Source organism: Hyla sarda, chromosome 1, assembly GCF_029499605.1.
Source record: "Hyla sarda isolate aHylSar1 chromosome 1, aHylSar1.hap1, whole genome shotgun sequence".
Classification (NCBI taxonomy): Eukaryota; Metazoa; Chordata; class Amphibia; order Anura; family Hylidae; genus Hyla; species Hyla sarda.
The window spans coordinates 394172059-394194439 of record NC_079189.1 but is presented as its reverse complement, the minus strand read 5'-3'; the positions used below and the strand labels follow the sequence as shown (position 1 = coordinate 394194439).

The window sequence follows — 22381 nt, the reverse complement described above, 5'->3', positions numbered from 1 at the left end:
ATGGGGTTAAAAATTTTGTGGGGCATTTTCTCCAATTACTCCTTGTGAAAATTAAAAGTTTTGGGTAACATCAGCATTTCAGTGTTAAAAAATCAAATTTTTCATTTTCACGTCACACTTTAACGAAAGTTCGTCAATCACCTGTGGGGTGTTGAGGCTCACTGTACCCCTTGTTACGTTCCTTGAGGGGTGTAGTTTCCAAAATAGTATGCCATGTGGGTATTTTGTGCTGTTCTGGCACCATAGGGGCTTCCTAAATGCCACATGCCCCCAAAAACCATTTCAGAAAAATTTGCTTTCCTAAAGCCAAATGTGACTCCTTCTCTTCTGAGCATTGCAGTTCGCCCGCAGAGCATTTTACGCCCTAACATGGGGTATTTCCATACTCAGAAGAGATGGGGTTACAAATTTTGGGGGGCATTTTCTCCCATTACCCTTTGTAAAAATGGTAAATTTGGGGAAAAAAACTGCACTTTAGTGAAAATTGTTTTTTTTTTAATTTACATATCCGACTTTAACGAAAAGTCGTCAAACACCCGTGGGGTGTTAAGGCTCACTGGACCCCTTGTTACGTGCCTTGAGGGGTGTAGTTTCCAAAATAGTATGCCATGTGTATTTTTTTATTTTTTTTTTTTGCTGTTCTGGCACATAGGGGCTTCCTAAATGTGACATGCCCCTCAAAAACCATTTCAGAAAAATTCACTCTCCAAAATCCCATTGTAGCTCCTTCCCTTCTGTGCCCTCTACTCCGCCCTCCGAACACTTGACATACACACATGAGTTATTTCCTTACTCAAGAGAAATTGGGTTACAATTTTTTTTTTTTTTTTCTCCTATTACCCTTTGTAAAAATTCAAAAACTGGGTCTACAAGAACATGCGAGTGTAAAAAATGAAGATTTTGAATTTTCTCCTTCACTTTGCTGCTATTCCTGTGAAACACCTAAAGGGTTAACAAACTTTCTGAATGTCATTTTGAATACTTTGAGGGGTGCAGTTTTTATAATGGGGTAATTTATGGGGTATTTCTAATATGAAGGCCCCTCAAATCCAGTTCAAAACTGAAGTGGTCCATGAAAAATTCCGATTTAGAAAATTTTGTGAAAAATTGGAAAAATGCTGCTGAACTTTGAAGCCCTCTGATGTCTTCCAAAAGTAAAAACATGTCAACTTTATGATGCAAACATTAAGTAGACATATTGTATATGTGAATCAATATATAATTTATTTGGAATATCTGTTTTCCTTACAAGCAGAGAGCTTCAAAGTTCAAAAAATGCAAAATTTTCAATTTTTTCATCAAATTTTGGAATTTTTCACCAAGAAATGATGCGAGTAACAACCAAAATTTACCTCTAACATGAAGTAGAATATGTCACGAAAAAACAGTGTCAGAATCAGAATGAAAGGTAAAAGCATCCCAGAGTTATTAATGCTTAAAGTGACAGTGGTCAGAATTACAAAAAATGCTCCCGTCCTTAGGGTTATAATGGGCTCCGTCCCCAAGGAGTTAACGTTCACCCGCTCAAACTTTTTTTTTCTCACAAATGATTTTGAATACAGTAAGATGGATTTATGACAGTAAGACTCAAGAACAGGTGAATTATTCTGGTCAGGCAGGTCTTTTCTGTGCATTCCAGAGTGACATGTGGAATATTAGTAACAAATTTCAGATCATTGTATTGTAATTCTTACATCCTTGTTGGTTTTGTTAAATGCAGAGAGAGCGAGGAGGATGTGGTTTCTCACATGGAGTCCGCTGCCATGTGACATCTCAGTGAGTATTTAGGTTCCTCTCTTCTGTGCCAATTTTGATAATGGTTCCCTTGAAATAAATTGTTTAGTCTGTAGCTGTAGTGGATAAAATCACTTTTTGATATGAAATTGCTTTGTTGCAGCTTTCTGCCAAACCAAGTTTTTGCCACGGATTCTTACACCCAGAAGGCTTTTTGTGGGGTATATTCTACAGATGGCACCCTCTTTATGTCAGCTTGCCAGGGTAGAGTATTTTCTACATCACTAATATTTCTACTATGTACTTCTATTTAGTGATCTCATATAGTATCATACCAACTTACTACAAATGAAAGCTTCATGAATAGAGGTGAAGGAATTTATAGTAGAAATCCCTGAACTTCAAGCAGTCTGCTATGACTTTTTCAGAGAGTCGGAGTCAAAGTGGAACTACTTTTCCAAGACAAAACAAATGAACCACCGCTGATTGAGATTTGTACTGTAAATTTGCTCATCTCTAGTCATGAATAACAGATACACTCTGGATATGCGAGACAAGGATGAGCCATGAATGAATGGTGATATATTTTCTTTGTTTTACACCTCACACTAATAGTTCCATATTTTATGGTTCACACAAATAATATATAATTTGACAACGTGGTTAATCATTTAGATATTTATTTTCTCTCCTTGCACATCTTACTAGGAACCTCATCTGTCTTTTATTAAACCTCAGATCAGAATATTCGCCTTTATGATTGCCGGTATGGATCCTTCAAGAAGTTTCGAACCATAAAAGCTCGAGATGTTGGCTGGAGTGTCCTTGATGTGGCATTTACTCCAGAAGGAGGACATTTCTTGTACTCTAGCTGGTCTGACTACAGTTAGTATACACCTATTTCTCTCTCCTTCCAAATATAAGACATACTCATAATACTATGAGTATGATGACCTAATGGTTATACATAGAGATGAGCGAAGTTACAGTAATTCGATTCGTCATGAACTTCTCGGCTCGGCAGTTGCTGACTTTAGCCTGCATAAATGAGTTCAGTTTTTAGGTCCTCCAGTGGGCTGGAGACTCTCTCCTAGGACTTTATCCACCTTTTCCAGCCCACTGGAGTGCCTGAAAGCTCAGCTAATTTATGCAGGATAAACTGAGCACATGGCGAGCCGTGAAGTTTGTGACGAATCGAATCACTGTAACTTCGCTCATCTCTAGTTATACAATCACATATAAACCAGCCCTCCGTGTCTGATCACAAAGCTTCTATGGAGTCACATGGTGAATTACATGTTCCCTGATAGACAGCAGTGACGAAAAGCATCACATGGTATACAATGTACGACTGCATAGAAATAGTGAGTGACTGCAGACTGTACCACATGATTTTTTTTTCACAGCTACAGAACTCATTAAATTGAGAAAATCTGTGATAAGCCACGTGAATTCACAAGCACAAGAAATGTTTTTTCACCAATCCCCCCCCCGCCTTGGCAGTTTGAGGGGGTGTTAAGTGTATGTAATTGTACTCTTTAGTGTAATCCTTTATTGGGGTATATTGCCAATGTCCCTATTTATTTCAACAGAAAATTAGCTATTATTTAAAAAAAATGTTAAATATTTATCATATGTTTAAAGGAGTTGCCTGGTAAAACAAAACTTATCCCTTATCCACAAAATAAAGAATTCTTAGAGAGAACTTGTGCTGCAGATGTTTGGTGATGTTTTCTTTTTTTTAAGTTTGCTATCTATATTATAAAATATTTCTGAAAGCTTGCAGTTTTCATTCTCACCACTAAGCCTAAAACTAAGCTGAGATTGAGAGTTCTTGTTCTGAACGAATCTCTTTTCAGCTTTGTTCTTATTATTATCACAGACTTTTACAGTGAAAGGGGACAGCTGAAAGGCTCTATTTGCCGTTAGGCACCCAAGCACCTTTGCCTAGGGCAGCATTGTTGAGGGGGGCAACATTTAAAGTGTTTCTACCATTTTTTTTTTTTTTACTTTTGACAAGCCAGTCAAAAGATTTGATTGCTCAGGATCTCTGTGTTAAAACCCTTATTGATTACTAGATATAGCTGGGACAAGGGTTTGGCGCGCTGTTATAAACATGTCTGCATGATGTGTCAAAACTTTATTTTTAGAAATAACATGCTTGGACATATTGTGTATTTTTGACTGACATAATCGCTTTCTGTTAATAGGTGGGATGTCCACTGTGAAACTGTTCCAAAATCCATCTGTAGCACGTGTGTTTTTTGCTGCATATTTGTGACCAATCTGCATGGAAAAATTCTAACACACGTGGAATCACAAGGAACATGTTCAGAAAACATTCCCATTCTAGTGCATAGTGTCTGGGCCAGTCTGTTTAACCTGTGTTTATAGAGCATGTTACGGTATAAAGCATATCTCTTAATGCTCTTAAATACAACTTAGTCAAGATGGCTGCCCCCAAAATGATGTACTACAATGAAATAAAAAATAGAAACAAAAGAAAAGATCTGTTTTGAGAAAAAGATTCCCAAGAAAATAACTGGAGAATGTTTTCTTAGAACTGTTTTGTGTTGTTACTCTGTTATCCCTCCTGGAAATTTACTGTAAAAATAAGGTGACAACTAGATGATATCTCCCCAATGTCTATGGAGATGGGTTGGTTGCTTCACTTTTTAAAACTACTGTGTAGGGTCACACCCTATTGAATCTGGAAGTGTAACAATATGATAAGTAAGGCCCACACATCCGAGTATTTGCTGCACATTTTTGTTGCTTTCTGATTAAAGGTTTAATCAGATTAAACTGATTAAACTTTTATGTCCTTTTAAAAATGATGGTCTATTCTCTAGATAGGCCATCAATATCAGATAGGTGGGAGTCAACATCTGACTCCCCAGCCAATCAGCTCGTCAATGTTTATTGCTGCTTGTCTCGAACAAAACAGCACTGTAGTTGCTTTCAGTAGCTACTACCAAAAGTACAGCAGTTGCAGAATAAGAAGCAGTTAACCCTACTGAGATTGTGAACATCAGGGGTTGAAGGTTTTGGATCCCATGATGGCCACCATGTCCCTTCCCATAGACTTGCATTTAGGGGGCGTGGCAGTGATGTCCCAAGCCCCCGGCGCCGGCTCTAAGCGTTCAAAACATTTTGTTTCAAACACTGAGCAGCGGAGTACCCCTTTAAATGTAGAGTACTGCTCAACCAGGTTGTGTGGATTTGTCATAACACTGTATTGATTCTGGCTGGTAACCTGGAGTTGGTTCCTAGATTTAGCTTATAGTTGTACAGGCTTGTTAATATTCTATGTAGCTGGATAATTTATTATTACAATATATATATGCTGTTTTATGTAATAACAGAGTGTTTCTTTTGATTACAGTTCATATCTGCAATATCTATGGGGACACAGAAACACACACCGCACTTGATCTCAGGTACTGTTAGTAGACACTACATGCAGGATATAGAATTTGATTATGTTTTTTGTTTGTCTTCTCTAAGGCCTACATATAATAGACAATGCAGCTGTGCTCAAATACTTCATTATTTATGTCAAAAGCCTCTAGATTAGTAAATAACACATCAGTTAACTCTGCTGCATCGGACCCCTTATGCAAGTCAATGCAAGTACAGATGTAGCAGCATTAACAGTCTGATATGGTGCATTAACACATCTGGTTAACATGTTATGAAATCTGACTGTTTGGCCATGTTCACACGGGGGAATTTCGTAATAAAAAAAAATGGACATTCCGCTGGGATTCTGCTGCACATTTTTATATATATATATATATATATATATATATATATATGATATGTTTTAATACCACCTAATAATCTTTAAGCTAACATTAGAAAGTAGCTCCAAGGGCCCTGCAGCAACCTCTCGGCTTATCTCTGGTGAAAGGAATATCTCTATTTTATTTTAATCGTTGAAATAGTTTTACCTTACAGTGCACTGTGTACAAACGAAAGCCCCCAAATTTGCAAAGTAGCTTTTTTTGAAAAATTTTCCCCATAAATAATAATTTTTTTTCATTGCGCTGTAAATTTTTGGGTAAAATTAACGGTGTCATAACGAATTAATTGAGCAAAAAACAAGCTCTCATATGACTCTGTGGATGGAAAAGTAAAAGAGTTATGGCGTAGAGAAGAAGCAAGAACGCAAAACTTAACCCCTTAAAGACGCGCCGTAAATGTACAGCGCTGCAGCAAGTAACTTCGCACACAGCCCCAGCTATGAAGCAAGCACAGGAGCTGCGCTCTCTTCATGCACGGCGGGTCCCAGCGGCTGTCAGCATCAGGCTGATGTCCGTCATTAACCCCTCAGATACCGTGATCATTACAGATCATGGCATCTGCGGCAGTGCACCACTTTAAATGGCTTATCTGATCGCCCGCAGCACTGCCGCGGGGATCAGATCAGCCAAGATGGCAGATGGAGGTCCCCTCACCTGCCTCTGTCCGTCTCCCGGAGTCTTCTGCTCTGATCTTGCTTCCATCAGACCAGATCAGAAGATCGCCGATAATACTGATCAGTGCAATTCCTATGCATAGCACTAAACAGTATTAGCAATCTGATGAGTACTATAAATAGTCCCCTGTTGGGACTAAAAAAAAAGTGTAAAATAAATGTAAAAAAAAAAAAAGTTGGGATAAAAAAGTTAAAATCCCTTCCCAAAATAAAGATTTAAATCACCCCTTTTCCCATTTTAATAAAAAAAAGTTTAAAGAATGATAAATAATATATTTGGTATCGCAGCGTGCGTAAATGTCCGAACTATAAAAATATAAAGTTAATGATCCCATGCGGTGAACAGCGTAAACGTATAAAAAATAAAAAAAATTCTGCTATTTGGTCACATCACATTTAAAAAAAATTAATAAAAAGCGATCAAAAAGTCATGTATACATAAAAATGGTGCAGATATAAAATACAGATCATGGCGCAACAAAATAGCCCTCATACATCCACGTTTACAGAAAAATGAGAAAGTTAGAGGTGGTCAAAAGGGGGCAATTTTAAACATACTGATTTTGTAAAAAAAAAATGATTTTTTAAAAGCAGTACAATAATAGAAAAGTATGTAACCATCTGTATCATTTTAATTGTATTGACCCACAAAATAAAGAAAACATGTCATTTTTACCGTTAAGTCTACAGCATGAAAAAGAAACCCACCAAATTAGCAAAATTGTGATTTTCTTTAAATTTCCTTACACAAAAAATAGTTTTTGGGGTTTACCATACATTTTAGGGTAAAATGAGTGATGTCATAACAAAGTGCGAATGCTCACGCAAAAAAACAAGCCCTCATATGGGTCTGTGGATGGAAATATAAAAGAGTTATGGATTTTATAACACAAGGAGGAAAAAAATTAAATGCAAAAAAAGTAATTGGATGTGTCCTTAAGGCCAAAATGGGCTGTGTCCTTAAGAGGTTAAAGCTGTGTCCTTATGACCAAAATGGGATGTGTCCTTTAGGAAATAATGTTGTTTAGATATTTGTAGACAAGTGCATATGGCAAATGTGAATAAGTGCATGGTACATATGCCAAGTGTCTGGTCCATTCACTACAGTTAGGTAAATTGTGTCTCAACCACTTTCCTCTTACCCTTCTTGGGTATTTGGATGTGATAGAGCAGGTCGCCCTTTTAAGACATCCCTGTATGATCCAAAACAGAGTATAAGTATTAATAGCTTCTGTCTTAACAGACCTGGCCTATCCTTGTATTTACCTGGGTGGGCATTCGAATGGCGGCAGTGTAACACTACAGATGGGTAAAACTTCTGGAAATTACAGCTGATTGGTGGGTTAAAATGCTGTTGCAAAAAGTAAAATAGTCACCCTTACTTTACTCATATATTTTTCAGCACTTTAGGACTGCATACATACATTGTTTAACCCCTTCATGACCCAGCCCATTTTCACCTTCATGACCTGGGCATTTTTTGAAAATCTGACCACTGTCACTTTAAACATTAATAACTCTGGAATGCTTTTACTTATCATTCTGATTCCGAGATAGTTTTTTCGTGACATATTCTACTTTGTTATTGGTAAAATTTCACTGATATTTGTATCCTTTCTTGGTAAAAAATCAAAAAATTTCATGAAAATTTTGAAAATTTTGCATTTTTCTAACTTTGAAAGTCTCTGCTTGAAAGGAAAATGGATATTCCAAATAAATTACATATTGATTCACATATATAATATGTCTACTTTGTGTTTGCATAAAAAAATTGACAAGTTTTTACTTTTGGAAGACACCAGAGGGCTTCAAAGTTCCGCAGCAATTTTCCAATTTTTCTCAAGATTTTCAAAATCGTAATTTTTCAGGGCCCAGTTCAGGTTGGAAGTGGATTTTAAGGGTCTTCATATTAGAAATACCCCATAAATGACCCCATTATAAAAACTGCACCCCCAAAAGTATTCAAAATGACATTCAGTAAGTGTTTTAACCCTTTAGGTGTTTCACAGGAATAGCAGCAAAGTGAAGGAGAAAATTCTAAATCTTCATTTTTTACACTCGCATTTTCTTGTAGACCCAATTTTTGAATTTTTACAAGGGGTAAAAGGAGAGAAATCACCCTAAAATTTGTAACCCAATTTCTCTCGAGTAAGGAAATACCTCATATGCGTATGTAAAGTGTTCGGCGGGCGCAGTAGAGGGCTCAGAAGAGAAGGAGCGACAATGGGATTTTGGAGAGTGAGTTTTTCTGAAAGGGTTTTTGGGGGGCATGTCCCATTTAGGAAGCCCCTATGGTGCCAGAACAGTGGACCCCCCCCACATGTGACCCCATTTTGGAAACTATACCCCTCATGGAATTTAATAAGGGGTGCAGTGAGCATTTACACCCCACTGGCGTTTGACACATATTTGAAACAGTGGACTGTGCAAATCAAAAATTTTATTTTTCATTTTCACAGACCACTGTTCCAAAAATCTGTCATACACCAGTGGGGTGTAAATGCTCACTGCACCCCTTATTAAATTCCGTGAGGGGTGTAGTTTCCAAAATGGGGTCACATATGGATATTTATTGTTTTGCGTTTGTCAGAACTGCTGTAACAATCAGCCACCCCTGTGCAAATCGCCTCAAATGTACTTGGCGCACTCTCCCTTCTGGGCCTTGTTGTGCGCCCCCAGAGCACTTTGCGCCCACATATGGGGTATCTCCGTAGTCGGGAGAAATTGCGTTACAAATTTTGGGGGTCTTTTTTCCCTTTTACCTCTTGTGAAAATGAAAAGTATAGGGCAACACCAGCATGTCAGTGTAAAAAATTAATTTTTTTACACTAACATGCTGGTGTAGAACCCAACTTCACCTTTTCATAAGGGGTTAAAGAAGAAAAAGCCCCCCAAAATTTGTAAGGCAATTTCTCCCGAGTACGGCGATACCCCATATGTGTCCCAAAACTGTTGCCCTGAAATACGACAGGGCTCCATAGTGAGAGAGCGCCATGCGCATTTGAGGCCTGAATTAGGGATTTGCATAGGGGTGGACATAGGGGTATTCTATGCCAATGATTCCCAAACAGGGTGCCTCCAGCTGTTGCAAAACTCCCAGCATGCCTGGACAGTCAATGGCTGTCCGGCAATACTGGGAGTTATTATTTTGCAACAGCTGGAGGCTCCGTTTTGGAAACAGTAGCGTACCAGACGTTTTTCATTTTTGGGGGGAGGGGGGCTGTGTAGGGGTATGTGTATATGTAGTGTTTTTTACTTTTTATTTTAGGTTAGTGTTAGTGTAGTGTAGTGTTTTTAGGGTACAGTCACATGGGCAGAGGTTCACAGCAAGTTTGCCGCTGGAAGTTTGAGCTGCAGCGCAAAATTTGCGCCATCTCAAACTTGCAGCACTCACTGTAAACCTCCGCCCATGTGAGTGTACCCTGTACATTCACATTGGGGGGAGGGGGCAAACATCCAGCGGTTGCAAACTCCGAGCATGCCCTTTGGCTGTCCGTGCATGCTGGGAGTTGTAGTTTTGCAACAGCTGGAGGAACACTGGTTTGGAAACACTAAGTTAAGTAATAAACTTTCAAGTGTTTTGCAACCAAACTTAGTGTTTCCAAACCAGTGTGCCTCCAGCTGTTGCAAAACTACAACTCCCAGCATGCATGGTCTGTCAGTGCATGCTGGGAGTTATAGTTTTGCAACAATTGCAACAGCTGGAGGCACTGAGGTAGGAAACGGACAATGTTTCCCAACTAGTGTGCCTCCAGTTGTTGCAAAACTACAACTCCCAGCATGCCCAGACTGCCCAGGCATGCTGGAAGTTGTAGTTCGGCAATATCTGAAGGATCAGATGTTGCCGAACTACAACTTCCAGCATGCTTGGGCAATCTGGGCATGCTGGGAGTTGTAGTTTTGCAACATCTGGAGGTCCACAGTTTGGAGACCACTGTATAATGGTCTCCAATCTGTGCTCTTCCAGATGTTAGAGAACTACAACTCCCAGCATGCCTGGACAGACTGAGCATGCTGAGATTTGTAGTTTTGCAACATCTGGAAGAGCACAGATTGGAGACCATTATACAGTGGTCTCCAAACTGTGGGCCTCCAGATGTTGCAAAACTACAACTCCCAGCATGCCCAGAAAGCCAAAGGCTGTCTGGGCATGCTGGGAGTTGCAGTTTTGAAACTCTCAGAGGCAGCAGTGAGATCGCTTTACGGCGATCTCACTGCTGCCAATGAAGATGCCGCACTGCTGCTGCAAACTCACCTCCGGGACGCAGCGCAGCCAGGACCGCATGGAGGACGCCGGGACCGCTCGGGACACCGCTCGGACGGGTAAGTGACGCCGGGGGACGGGTCAGGGACACTTAGCAGAGCGGTGTGTGTCCCGATCCCCGTGATCGGAACTCACACACCGCACTGCTAAGTATTTTTATAGCGAAATGCTGCTATCAGCTAGTCAGATGTGACCAGCTGATAGCAGCGATAGCTGGGGGGGGGATGAAACCCCCCGTGGTCGCACGGTAAGATGGCTGGCTATCAGTGATAGCCACCATCTTTCCGGACGCTGCGGGATGCCGCGAGTAGTGGCAGTAATGTTCATGACGTACCTATATGTCATGGGTCGGGAACACCTTGCCACCCATGACGTACAGGTATGTCATAGGTCGGGAAGGGGTTAACAGTGACACAAATTCTACACCTTATGGTTAATGTTTTATCGCTTTAGAACTGAACTGCAGGGCCAGGTAGGCAGCCATGTAAAGTGTTGTCTTTTTTATGTATGCAGCCCATCAGAGAGACGATTTGCTGTTTTCTCTCTCACTGTATCTCGTGATGGTCGGGAAGTGCTTGGAGGGTGAGTAAAGATTTTCATTCGAAAAACAAGTATACTCAAATGCAAATTAGTAAGCAATATATGTACATGTATATGCAGATTATTTTTTATCTTTAGGTAGCAAAGATCTGTTCTACATTATAAAGATATAGGGGGAGATTTATTAAAACCTGTGCAGAGGAAAAGTGGAGCAGTTGCCCATAGCAACCAAAGAATACTTTTATCTTTCAGAGGCCTTAAACAAAAACAAAAAAATTAAATAGACGAGCTATTCTGATTGGTTGCTATGGGCAATTGGTCAACTTTTCCTCTGCACATACTTCCCCTTACTGTTTGGAAGTTTTCTCCCTGTGCAATGTATGTTATGTAAATGGTTGTACAGGATTATAATGCAAATAATACCAGTATACATGCTACCACACACATACACTCTTTGAGGATGACAGCTCCCATATGTTTTAAATACTGCACAACCCATTTAAGGGTAGGGTAACACATAAAGTGTACGGAGTGTACTCAGACATCGCAGCCGCTCCGTGATGTCTGTGAATACACTGCGAGTATACGCGTGGCAACTCGCAGGCCCATGTGGCTGTTGGGAGCGGCGCATTACTGCTGCGAGCAGGACATGGGGGGAACAGCTGGAGACACAATAGAGAGTTGGGTCATCGGCGGATTCGCAGTGTAAAATACGATGCGGATCTGTTCCATGTAACCATACCCTAAAGGGGTTATCCACCATAAGGTGATTTAAGTACCTGCCAGACAGTAATGGACATGCTTAGGTAGAATCCTTGCTTGTCTTGGGGCTAAATGGCTGTGTTGTCCACCATCACGCTGCTGCTTTCTTTTTGGGAAATGGAGTTCCCTCCCTCCAACTACAGGTCCCAGGATCCTTTGTTTTTAAGTGTGAGGTCACTTTACATCCTCCCTCACATCAGCCACCCTACCCATTGTAGCACACCTGAGCTGGCTTGCATGTTGTGCTGTGCTTAAAAACTACAATTCCCTGAAGCCCTGTGGAGAATGATCTCCCTCCCACCCAGCGGTTGCTCCACTCATTGAAACTCAGACAGGCTCCCTTTCAACACCTGACTGGTGATGTAATGTCTCGGGCTGCACTGTATCCTGGGAAAAGCCTGAGACATCACTCATTTTGTATGCTGTTAAAAATAAACATCGGGGCAAAGATATCACAAGAATTTCGAGACCAGCCATCACACCCAGTTACAGACACTATATTATGAACTACACTAACTTTACAGCTCCTGTAGCACAGTCAAATAAAAACAAATACCGGAATTCCCCTTTAAAATGGTGAAACACTGTTTTCCATGCCTACCTCTTTTACCTTCAGAACTTATTAACCTAAGTCTCTGTTATTAACATAACTCCTGAGACCTCCTGCGACTGTGAGTTATAAGCCAATAAAGTGCACTGCAGCATGCTCCACTCCACGTCCGGCCACCATATCTAACCTCTTTACTGCATAGACTTATGCAGAGAAAATGTTGGATTTCCTTGGCATCTGGGGAGCGAGGAGAGTGCTGCCACACACTTAACCCAGCTGTAACTCATGATCACAGCAGGTCTCAGGAGTGAGAACTGTTGCAATCCCAACTTTTGACATGACTGGACAACTTATCCAAAGTTTTATTTGACAGTAATTCTTTATGTGAACTTTAACTGGATCACAGTAGGCCTCAGCTTTGGCACAGTAACTAAATCCTGACAGATCTTTTAAAAACAAAACAGGGAGATTATCAAAACTGTTGCAAAGGAAAATTGGATCAGTTACCCATATATTCTCCATTACCAGAAGATAACGTGGAATATGAAACAACAAGCATATTGGTTCTTACACATGGGGGACCAAGTTTTTAAATAATTGCAGCATAGGGGCGTTATGGATCATATTTTCTGTATATACAGATCATTTACACTCTTTCCACAGAGCCAATGATGGATGTGTATATGTGTACGACCTAGAACAAAACCGTCGAATATTGAAGGTAGAGTTCCACAGTATCTTTCTGGTCCCTTTACCTAACGTTCGCCTTTTCATGTAACAAAACCCTACTGTTTCCTCTTCTTTTCATCCCTTTTTTCCAGTCTTTGTGTTTCCTTGTGTTCGTACCTTTATTAATATAGTGCTCTAGTTTCCCTCTTGATACATTATTCGAGTCTAAATGTTTTTGCTTCCTTTTGTTTTCTCTCCCTCTGCCTAGATTTGCTCTCATGAGGATGATGTGAATGCTGTCTCATTTGCTGATGACAGCTGTCACATATTGTATTCTGGTGGTGATGATGCTCTGTGTAAAGTGTGGGATCGTCGCACAATGCGTGAGGATGATGCCAAACCAGTGGGCCTGTTAGCGGGGCATCAGGATGGTATTACATTCATTGACAGCAAGGTGAAAAGAATGAAGTTAGCATATCATGTGTTGCTTTGATTCTTTCTTTCTGTTACTGTGATCTTTCTTACTTTATTTTTCACATGATCTTTTGACTTGAGAAATATTTCTTTTGATCTCTTGTTTCTTATTGTTTTTCTTTCTGCTCTTTTTTTTTCTATTTTCAAGATTCTCACTTGAATGTGTCTTTCTTGGTATAATTTAGTTTAAATGCTTGTGCCAGCATTGCTTGTACCATCTTGTTTCCATCTTCACTTGGCTTTTTAAGCTTGTGGAAGATTTTTTTTATTTTTATATGACTAAATAATTCCTTTATATCCCAGGGTGATGCACGATATCTGCTTTCTAACTCCAAAGATCAGAGCATTAAGCTGTGGGACATCAGACGATTTTCAGGTCCAGAGGGGCTTGAAGCCTCACGTAGGGCAATCACCCAACAGAACTGGGATTACAGATGGCAACAGGTTCCCAAGAAAGGTGAATTAACCCCTCTTCAGAAAAATCTAAAGTGTTAAGTGTACATAGTATTTCGGCTTTCCTATTTAGTTTATTCATTTGTATGTCTTCCAGCTCTCAGGAAAAAGCGCCTTCCTGGGGACACATCTCTGATGACTTATCGTGGCCACGGTGTCTTACACACTTTGATCAGGTGTCGCTTCTCCCCTGCAAACAGCACTGGTCAGCAGTATGTGTATAGTGGGTGCTCAACTGGCCGAGTTGTGAGTAAGTAAATACACAATCTTTTAAAATAATAGGCAAAAGAATACCTATACCTTTTGAAGTCATATCTGTTCCTGCTCCACAAAAATGTACCATCTGATGTTCACCATCTCACACATTATCTTCAGCAAAGACCTTTAAATTATAGGATTTAATCAAATAGATGACCTAGCTGGCACACATTTTTTTTTTTTTCAGGGGTTATTCTCAGGATAGGCCATCAATATTGGACTGGTTGGCACCCCAAAAGCTATTGTTATACAGGGCTTCAGAGCTCTTAGGCAGTGTTATACATGTGTTCTGAGGCTTATTTCATTGCGGGTTTGCGGAGAACCTGATTGTGGTGAACCAAACTTTTTCAGAAAGTTCGTCGAGTTTGCCGAATAGAACTGTTGAAAAGGGGTTAAACGAATACATGAAGAGAAGACAAAACTGAAGAAGACAGAAAAAGAGGAGAAAGAGAAAGCCAGGAGGAAAAGCCAAAGGAAAACAGGAGATAGTAGAGGAAAGAATGACGGGGGAGGGAGGGGAGGGGGTGCCATGAATAGGGCAATGTCCATTAATCAATTCAACCTAGCCAAGCCAAAAACTCCTGAGACTCTCTAAAAGAGTCCGAAGGTAGCCACACACCGATAAAGGCCTCAAGCACATCCCTGTCAGAAACCACCATTTCCTCCATCCTACGTACTTTGTTCAAGGTCTCCACGAACTCTGCCCTGGATGGTGTCACTGGAGATTTCCAGTGGCGGAGAATCACCGCCTTAGCGGCACCAATGAAATGTCTCAGGAGACCTCTTTCATCCTTAGGAAGAGAGTCTGGAAAAAGAGACGAGAGAGCAATTTGAGAAGATGGCAGGATAGAGTCCGAGGAGACCCTGTTGTATAGGTCAAACACAGAGTCCCAAAAGGGTGAAAGAGCTGGACAGTCCCACCAAGTATGCAAGTATGTGCCCACCGCATTACCACAGCGCCAGCATGTGTCTGAGGCTGTTGGGAACATCTCATGGATACGGACTGGACAACGATACCACCTTGATAGAATCTTAAAACTGCGTTCCTGTATGCTAGAGGAAAAAGAAGCCTTATGGGTTAGTAAAAAAAAATACGAGAAACCTCCTCAGTGGTGAGGTCACACCCCAGTTCAGTCTCCCATTTAACTAGGTAAGGAGGTTTCACCGGGTTGTCCAAGGAACTTGGACACTTTGTAAATCAAAGAAATCGTACGGGGCGGATAGGCGGTGGCAGGGGAGAGAAAGGACACATAAATGCTCATATGTTAATGTCTCTTGGGTAGCAGCGAGGAGTAAAAATATGTGAACCAACCCCCGGAGAGGTCAAGGGAATTAATTCTTAAGAACGCAGGGCGTACCTGTACACCCTGCTCCCGGTCCTGGTTTATTGCCCAATAAGGAGGCCCAAATTAAAAGTAACACCAGGGAGATATAAAGAAGAGCTGGACTTGACAGTCGGGAGGCAGGCGGTAGCCAGGGGAGAGCAGCAGGGTCGGCGGGGGAGAGTTCTATCTCTAAACTAACCCACTGCTTGGACTCAGCGTGATGGCAGAAGTCAAGGATACAAGAGCAAACTGTAGACCAGTAATACATACGGAATTCCGGCAAACCAGCATCTCCCTTTTCTTTCCTCCGAGCCAGCACTTGATGGCGGAGACGAGGGCCAGTATTGGACCAGATAAAGCATAAACTAAAGAATGGAGCTTCGTAAGCAAAGAGGCCGGAATACGGACTGGGAGGGTCTGCATCAAATAAAGAATCCGAGGGAGAATATCCATCTTGACCGCTGCCATCCTTCCAAACCAAAAGGGAAAGAGTTTTCCAAGGCAGCAGATCCCGCTCAATTACCCTCAGTAAAGGAGGATAGTATACATCAAATAGACCATTGAGATCCGCCAGTAGGTGGACCCCAAGATAACGTATGGGGGCGAGATTGGGTGCGAAAGGGGAATTGGGAGGACATCCAACCAAGGAGCTCAGATGACAGAGATATTGAGGAGTTCAGATTTGTGAGCATTAACTTTAAAATGGCTAATATCACCGTATTCCACGAATTCCGCTAAGAGGGCGGGTAGGGAGACATAGGGGTTTGTCACATATAAAAGAAGATCGTCAGCAGGAACAGGAGTGGAAGCATTTTGCCTCAGCACCACCGCCAGATACTCCATAGCAATCACGTAAAGAAGGGGGAGAGGGGACACCCCTGTCTGGTCCCATTGCTAATTGAGAAGGGCGAGGACAAGGTACCCTTCACTCTAATCTGTGCCGTAGCACCGCGATATAGGGCCATGATGTGACTATAATGTGAACCATTATACCCAACCGGCATAATGCTAATTCTAAAAAGTCCCACCCGACCCTATCAAAAGCCTTTTCTGCATCAATAGAAAGTAGACAAACAGGTAAATTGCGGGATCTGGTGGCAGCGATGAGGAAAAATGTCTTCAGGATATTGTCCCTGGTTTCTCTACCCGAAACAAAACCAACTTGGTCATTATGAATCAGGGAGGGAAGCAAGGGACCCAAACGAATGGCCAAGATCTTAGAATAGATTTTAATGTCCAAGTTCATATAGGATGATAGTTGCTACAGGAGACGGGATCCCTGCCAGGCTTGGGGATCACCGGGATATGGGCCATGAGAGCCTGAGGAGGAAAAGAGGCACCATCGACAAAAGAATTGAAAGCCCGCAACATAGGAGGGGTAACAAGGTTTACATACTACTTATAGAAACGGGCCGTAAACCCATCGGGCCCAGGAAATTTCCAGTTTTTGAGACCTTTTATAGCCTCCTGAATCTCCTCAGGCTCCAACGGACGATCAAGGCACTCCCAACGCTTCGGTGACAAAGAGGGGAGACTGTGACTGTGTCTGTCTGGAAAGATACTGGTCAACCTTACCACGAATCTAATAAAGGGATTGGTAAGGAGCGGAACTCGGAAACAATGTGCCGAGTGTTATGAATCCTGCCATAAGTGGCAGAGTTAAGAGATAGAATGTACAGAGAAGAGGTTTTAGGATGTAGGGCCCTTGATAGCCAGGTGCCACTCTTGTCAGCATATTCGTAATAGCCACGGTGTGCCCTCTCCCGATAACAGAATGACTGCTGGTCAAGACAACTGAGCAATTGCTGTCAATAATATTTTATTAGGCTTATCTTTCTTTGAGTATCAGCTAAATGACAGAATATTTAACACAGTGGTGTCCCCAACTCTCGACCATTCTTCTCCTGTGCCGAGACGTTCTTTCTATCTAGACAGTTTACTTGTTAACAATGACCTGTTCGACATATGGAGACTGCAACACGTGACTGAACAGGACTTTACGCACTGCTCGGCGAGATTCCGCTCCAGAATTGATCTCTTTCTGGTGGATAGAGGTCTTCTCCCCAGAGTGGACTCGTCCCGAATTGGTCGGACCACGCACCTGTTTCCATAACTATCAGAGATTACTTACCCAGACATTCCGACTTTGTATGGAGGGCGAACACCCATATGATAGCCCACTCTACCCACTCTGGGCAGCTGGAGTCTGCGCTAACTATTTCAGGTTCAATGATACTCCTGACATAGAAACGAAGATGATCTGGATGGCTCACAAGGCGTTAATTAGAGGCTCCTTTATCCAGATGGGGGCTACTCTTAAGAAACAGCGCTCCCTAGCTGTGCAGGAATCCCTTAACAAAATTGCTGCCTTGGAGGCCATCCAGAAAACACATTACTCCACTAACACTGAAGACATTGCTCCTTCATGATTACGGAAGAACCCTTAAACGGTCCAAATTATCTTTTTACCTGCATGATAACAAAGCAGGCTCCCTATTGGCCAAGAAGCTAAAACTTGCCTTTTACAAACAACGTATCCCGCTTATTAAACATCCTAAGTCGCATGCACCTGTCATGTCACCCCGACACATTGCCAACGCGTTTCGTGATTACTATGCATCCCTTTATAATCTAAAGGATGACCCACTCTGTCGCCAGCCTGCCCAGACCTTTGATAGACTCTTTCTTTTCCTCTCTACACCGCCCCCATACAAGAACTTAAGGATGCTGTTCGCTCCCTCCCCTCTCACAAAGCCCCTGGACCCAGCGGCTTCCCCAATGAATATTATAAACGCTTTCTGCCCATCTTGCTACCCTATCTGTTACCGGTGTTCAATGAGGCCATGACAACTGGGTCACTCCCTCCTGACATGTTGGATGGCCTGATCAGGACTATCCCCAAACCTGGCAAACCGACGGACTTAACTTCTAATTACCGCCCTATATCACGTCTAAATGGAGACGCTAAGCTATATGCAAAAATTTTGGTAACACAGTTAAGCCCTTATCTAACGGCATTGGTGAGTAGAGACCAGGTGGGCTTTGTGTCAAACAGAAATGCTCCGGACAATACGAGGCGCATGATTTCTATTCTCCAACACTGTGAACTGAACCATATCCCAACAGTATTTATTACACTAGACGCGGAAAAAGCGTTCAATAGGGTGAACTGGCAGTTTGCTTTTGCAGCCCTGAGGGCCTTTGACTTTGTGGGTTCTATCCTTACGGCCATACAGGCTTTATATTCTAACCCAGTGGCCAGCGTATTCACAAACGGTGCCAGATCTAGCCGGTTCACCCTGTTGAACGGCACTCGACAAGGCTGCCCCCTATCGACCTTGATCTTTCTCCTCACTATCGAACCCCTTGTGCAGGCTATAAGGAAATATGGAGCATAGGGAACATAAGCTAGCGCTTTTTGCAGATGATGTAATTCTGACTTTGACTAACCCGACTTCTTCCCTGACGTTCCTCTTCCAGACCCTAGACTTATTTGGCTCCCTTTCCTACTATAAATTGAATGTCACCAAGTCCCAAGCCCTCCCAATTAGCATCCCCCCATCAACGCTTACGAGCCTGGTACCCCACTTCCCACTTGACTGGCAAGAGAACCATATCTCATACTTAGGTATCCATCTCACCTCCCCGTCCTCTTCCCTTTTCCACACTAACTCTCTTCCACTTCTACAAACTCTAACCTCCTCTATCGCTCAATACAAAAAACACTATCTCTCGTGGTTTGGCAGGCTGGCGGCGTTTAATATGCTACTGCTCCCAAAATTGTTATACCTATTCTGTACTCTCCACGTAGCGATTCCTCTGTCCTTTTTTGCATCTCTTAACAAGCTCCTCGACGTGTCCTAGAGTTCTCCGCAGGGTGATGACTCACCATAGACTGTAGGGTGGTTTGGGGAGATCTGATATTGAAGGCTACTATCATGCAGCTATATTGGACCAGATGAAGCATTGGTGGTCGGGTAAACCAGAAAAATTGTGGGTGGCGTTAGAGCAAACCTATAGCCCAGAATGCTCTTTAAAATCTAGAATGTTAGTAGCGTTATCTCCTACTAGCCTTGCTAACACCTCACTCTCGGCGATTGATACTTCAGACACGGTGTGGAGGAGGTGTATAGGCACCTTTCCAAAACCGATAAGGTGCCCTGCTAGTATCATTCGATTGAGCACCTCTCTTTATATATGCCCGATTTAGACTTATCCACATGGAGGACGGCAGGTATTTCGACCTGCTAGACGATAACAACTAGGTATACTTCCCAGCACTTAGGGAGAGGTTTCAAATCCCTCACAGGGACTTTTATAAAGGATTACAAATCAGGAGCCTTTTAAACACTAAAATTCTAAATAACATGAAAATTTCAGCGCGACTGTTAAGCTTCCTAAACTCTTTGGGTGGGTCCTACAGGGGCATTTCCTTTTTTTATGACTTGCTAGATGACAAACTAAGCATGACCACCTTTCTTTATATGCTGAAATGGGAAAAAGACTTGAAAATTTCTCTTACCTTAGATCAATGGAGCTCGGCTTTTCAAAATATTGACCGCATTTTTAAGTGTGTCAATCACAATCTTGCTCTGCATACTACTGGGGAGGGTGTGGAGAGATAGGCACACTCCTACAAGTTTTATGGGACTGTCCCCTTATTAAACCTGTCTGGGGGGATAGAGCTGGTAATTTCCAGGTTGCAAGGTCTGGCGGTCAAGATACCACCTTCCACTGCGTTACTCATGATAGATTTGGATATTGTTCCGCATTTAGCCAATACTCTACTTGCGCACTTATGCGTGTCCACTAAACTGTGTATAACTCTGAAATGGAGGACTCCTTCGGTTCCTACCCTTTCTGAGGTACTTCACTATGTGAATCTCACCTGTGAATATGAACATATCTTTGCACTATCTCGCTCCTGTGACTCCAAATTCCTGAAACAGTGGGATCTGTGGATACATAGCCCTCACTATGTTGCTCCGTTTTAACTGTACTTCCACCTTACCTGAAATCTCTTTCTAAGCTCCTCGTTGCCCTTTCTTTTCCCTCCACTTTTCTCCCCCACTTTCTTCTATCCTATAGTCTACACTCTACCTCGATTACTAGCCAGAAGGTGTCTCTTTCTACTCAATAACTTGGATTCTCACATAGCGATTCTCTAGACCGTAAGCCTGATTTATGGACATTCTGCCTTGTTGATTGAATGTTTTCTCTGTTTTCTTTCGCCATCCTTTGTATTTGACCAATATAGTTGTACGTTGCTAACTGTGTCGTTCCTACTTGTTCCTGTTTTTTTTGTTTTATTGAAAAAACAATAAAAGTAAAAAAAAAAAATAAAAAAAATTGTGCAAAGGTATCCTTAGCATTTAGGGCACTAGTGAAACTTTGTTCAGAACATTAGAAAACGAATTATTAATTATATCTTATTATTATTCCTCCTCTTTTTGTTTTCTCAGTTTACGACTTGTTAACAGGGCGGATAGTGAAGAAACTGGCCAATCATAAAGCATGTGTGCGGGACGTAAGCTGGCATCCATGTGACAACAGGCTTGTGAGCAGCTCTGTAAGTTTTAACAAGCTTATGCTAATGGAAAGGAGGTTGCCCTCCCCTGCTGCCCCCTGTTTTTTTTTTCTGTTTTTGTAATGTTATATGGATTTCTCAGGTCAATAAATTTCTTTCTAGTTTTGAGAGAGTTTATAAAATGAATTAGGTTTTTTGGTGGGGTTACAAAATCTGGTCTTCCTGTGTAAAATGAAAAGTATTTGCCTCTTAAATTATTTGATGTTCCCACAATAGTGCTCTACAGACCTCAGTGTTTACACCAAGAATGTGCTGACATGTCTTCACTGCCAGCTGCAGCGGCCTCTTGCTATGATGTCACTTTAATTAAATGTCATAGCAGCAAAAAAATGATAGGCCATTATAGTCAATTGACATTACATTAGTGGACAACATGTCCCCATATATAAACAAAGAGGAGTGTGAATTGATTCTTAGAAGCGCTGCAGAATTCCAAAAGTGAGGTTTCTATTGGATTCCATTCTGAATATGAAAAACCTCTTTATGCTGACAAAGTATACTTTAAGCTTTACCTATAAGCCCAGATTGTGTGCTCACATATGAACCTACACAGATTACTATCATAGTCTCTAGTGGTGACACGATTACAGAATATAACTGCTTACCAACATAAGAGTAATAGTTGCAGCATGTTGTTGCTCTCATGATCATAGCGCTATTATTTATTCTCTGATGTTTTATTTTCACTTTAGTGGGACGGTAAAGTTTGTGTCTGGGATCACCGCCAGTCGGAATTTTATGAAGAGGATTTGCGCACACCACCACCAGAGTCTGAAGGCAGCCCTGCTAGCAGTTCCTCCTCCTGGTAGCCAACTACAATGACCACTAACACACTTGGCTTGCTATGTGAAAAATTGAAGCTAAAGAGGACATATATTTAGTATGTATAGTTTGGTGAATGTAAGGGTATAAAGAGTGAATCTCTGCTTCTAAAGCAAAATAACTAAGGACGACTGCAACTTGCTGACTGAGTCAGTGACAAGTGTCCAGTTTGGTGGTGGGATTTGTCACCTGTTTTTGACATATGGGAGAACAAAGATGTACTATTATGGTGTGTTTGTTGAGTTCTGGCTTCTATTTCTATAATAAACCTGTCCCAAATTACTTGTATGTTGACTATTTACTAGCAACAACGGTGTTGAATATTTATTTATTTGTTTGTTGTTATTATTATTATTAATATTATCATCATTATTTCATTAATGTCACAAACAACTTCAGAACAGAATAAATGAAGTGTGTTTTTAAATATGGATCACATATTCCTTGTTTTGTCAGGGTAAGG

General features: G+C 41.5%; 1 protein-coding gene across 6 annotated transcripts in view; it reads left to right on the top strand.

The window, feature by feature from the left end:
* DCAF11 (DDB1 and CUL4 associated factor 11) overlaps positions 1–22200 on the top strand; it is a 46177-nt gene extending 23977 nt beyond the window's left edge. For all 6 annotated transcript variants that reach the window (XM_056525926.1, XM_056525915.1, XM_056525935.1 and 3 more), the window contains 11 exons: positions 1721–1776; positions 1898–1998; positions 2473–2619; positions 5120–5174; positions 10992–11060; positions 12994–13051; positions 13268–13453; positions 13777–13930; positions 14024–14176; positions 20972–21078; positions 21789–22200. In XM_056525926.1, the coding sequence (XP_056381901.1) occupies positions 1721–1776; positions 1898–1998; positions 2473–2619; positions 5120–5174; positions 10992–11060; positions 12994–13051; positions 13268–13453; positions 13777–13930; positions 14024–14176; positions 20972–21078; positions 21789–21905 (1203 nt within the window). In that variant the 3' untranslated portion in view covers positions 21906–22200. The remainder of the gene's footprint in view (positions 1–1720; positions 1777–1897; positions 1999–2472; positions 2620–5119; positions 5175–10991; positions 11061–12993; positions 13052–13267; positions 13454–13776; positions 13931–14023; positions 14177–20971; positions 21079–21788) is intronic.
* The last annotated feature ends 181 nt before the right edge of the window (positions 22201–22381 follow it).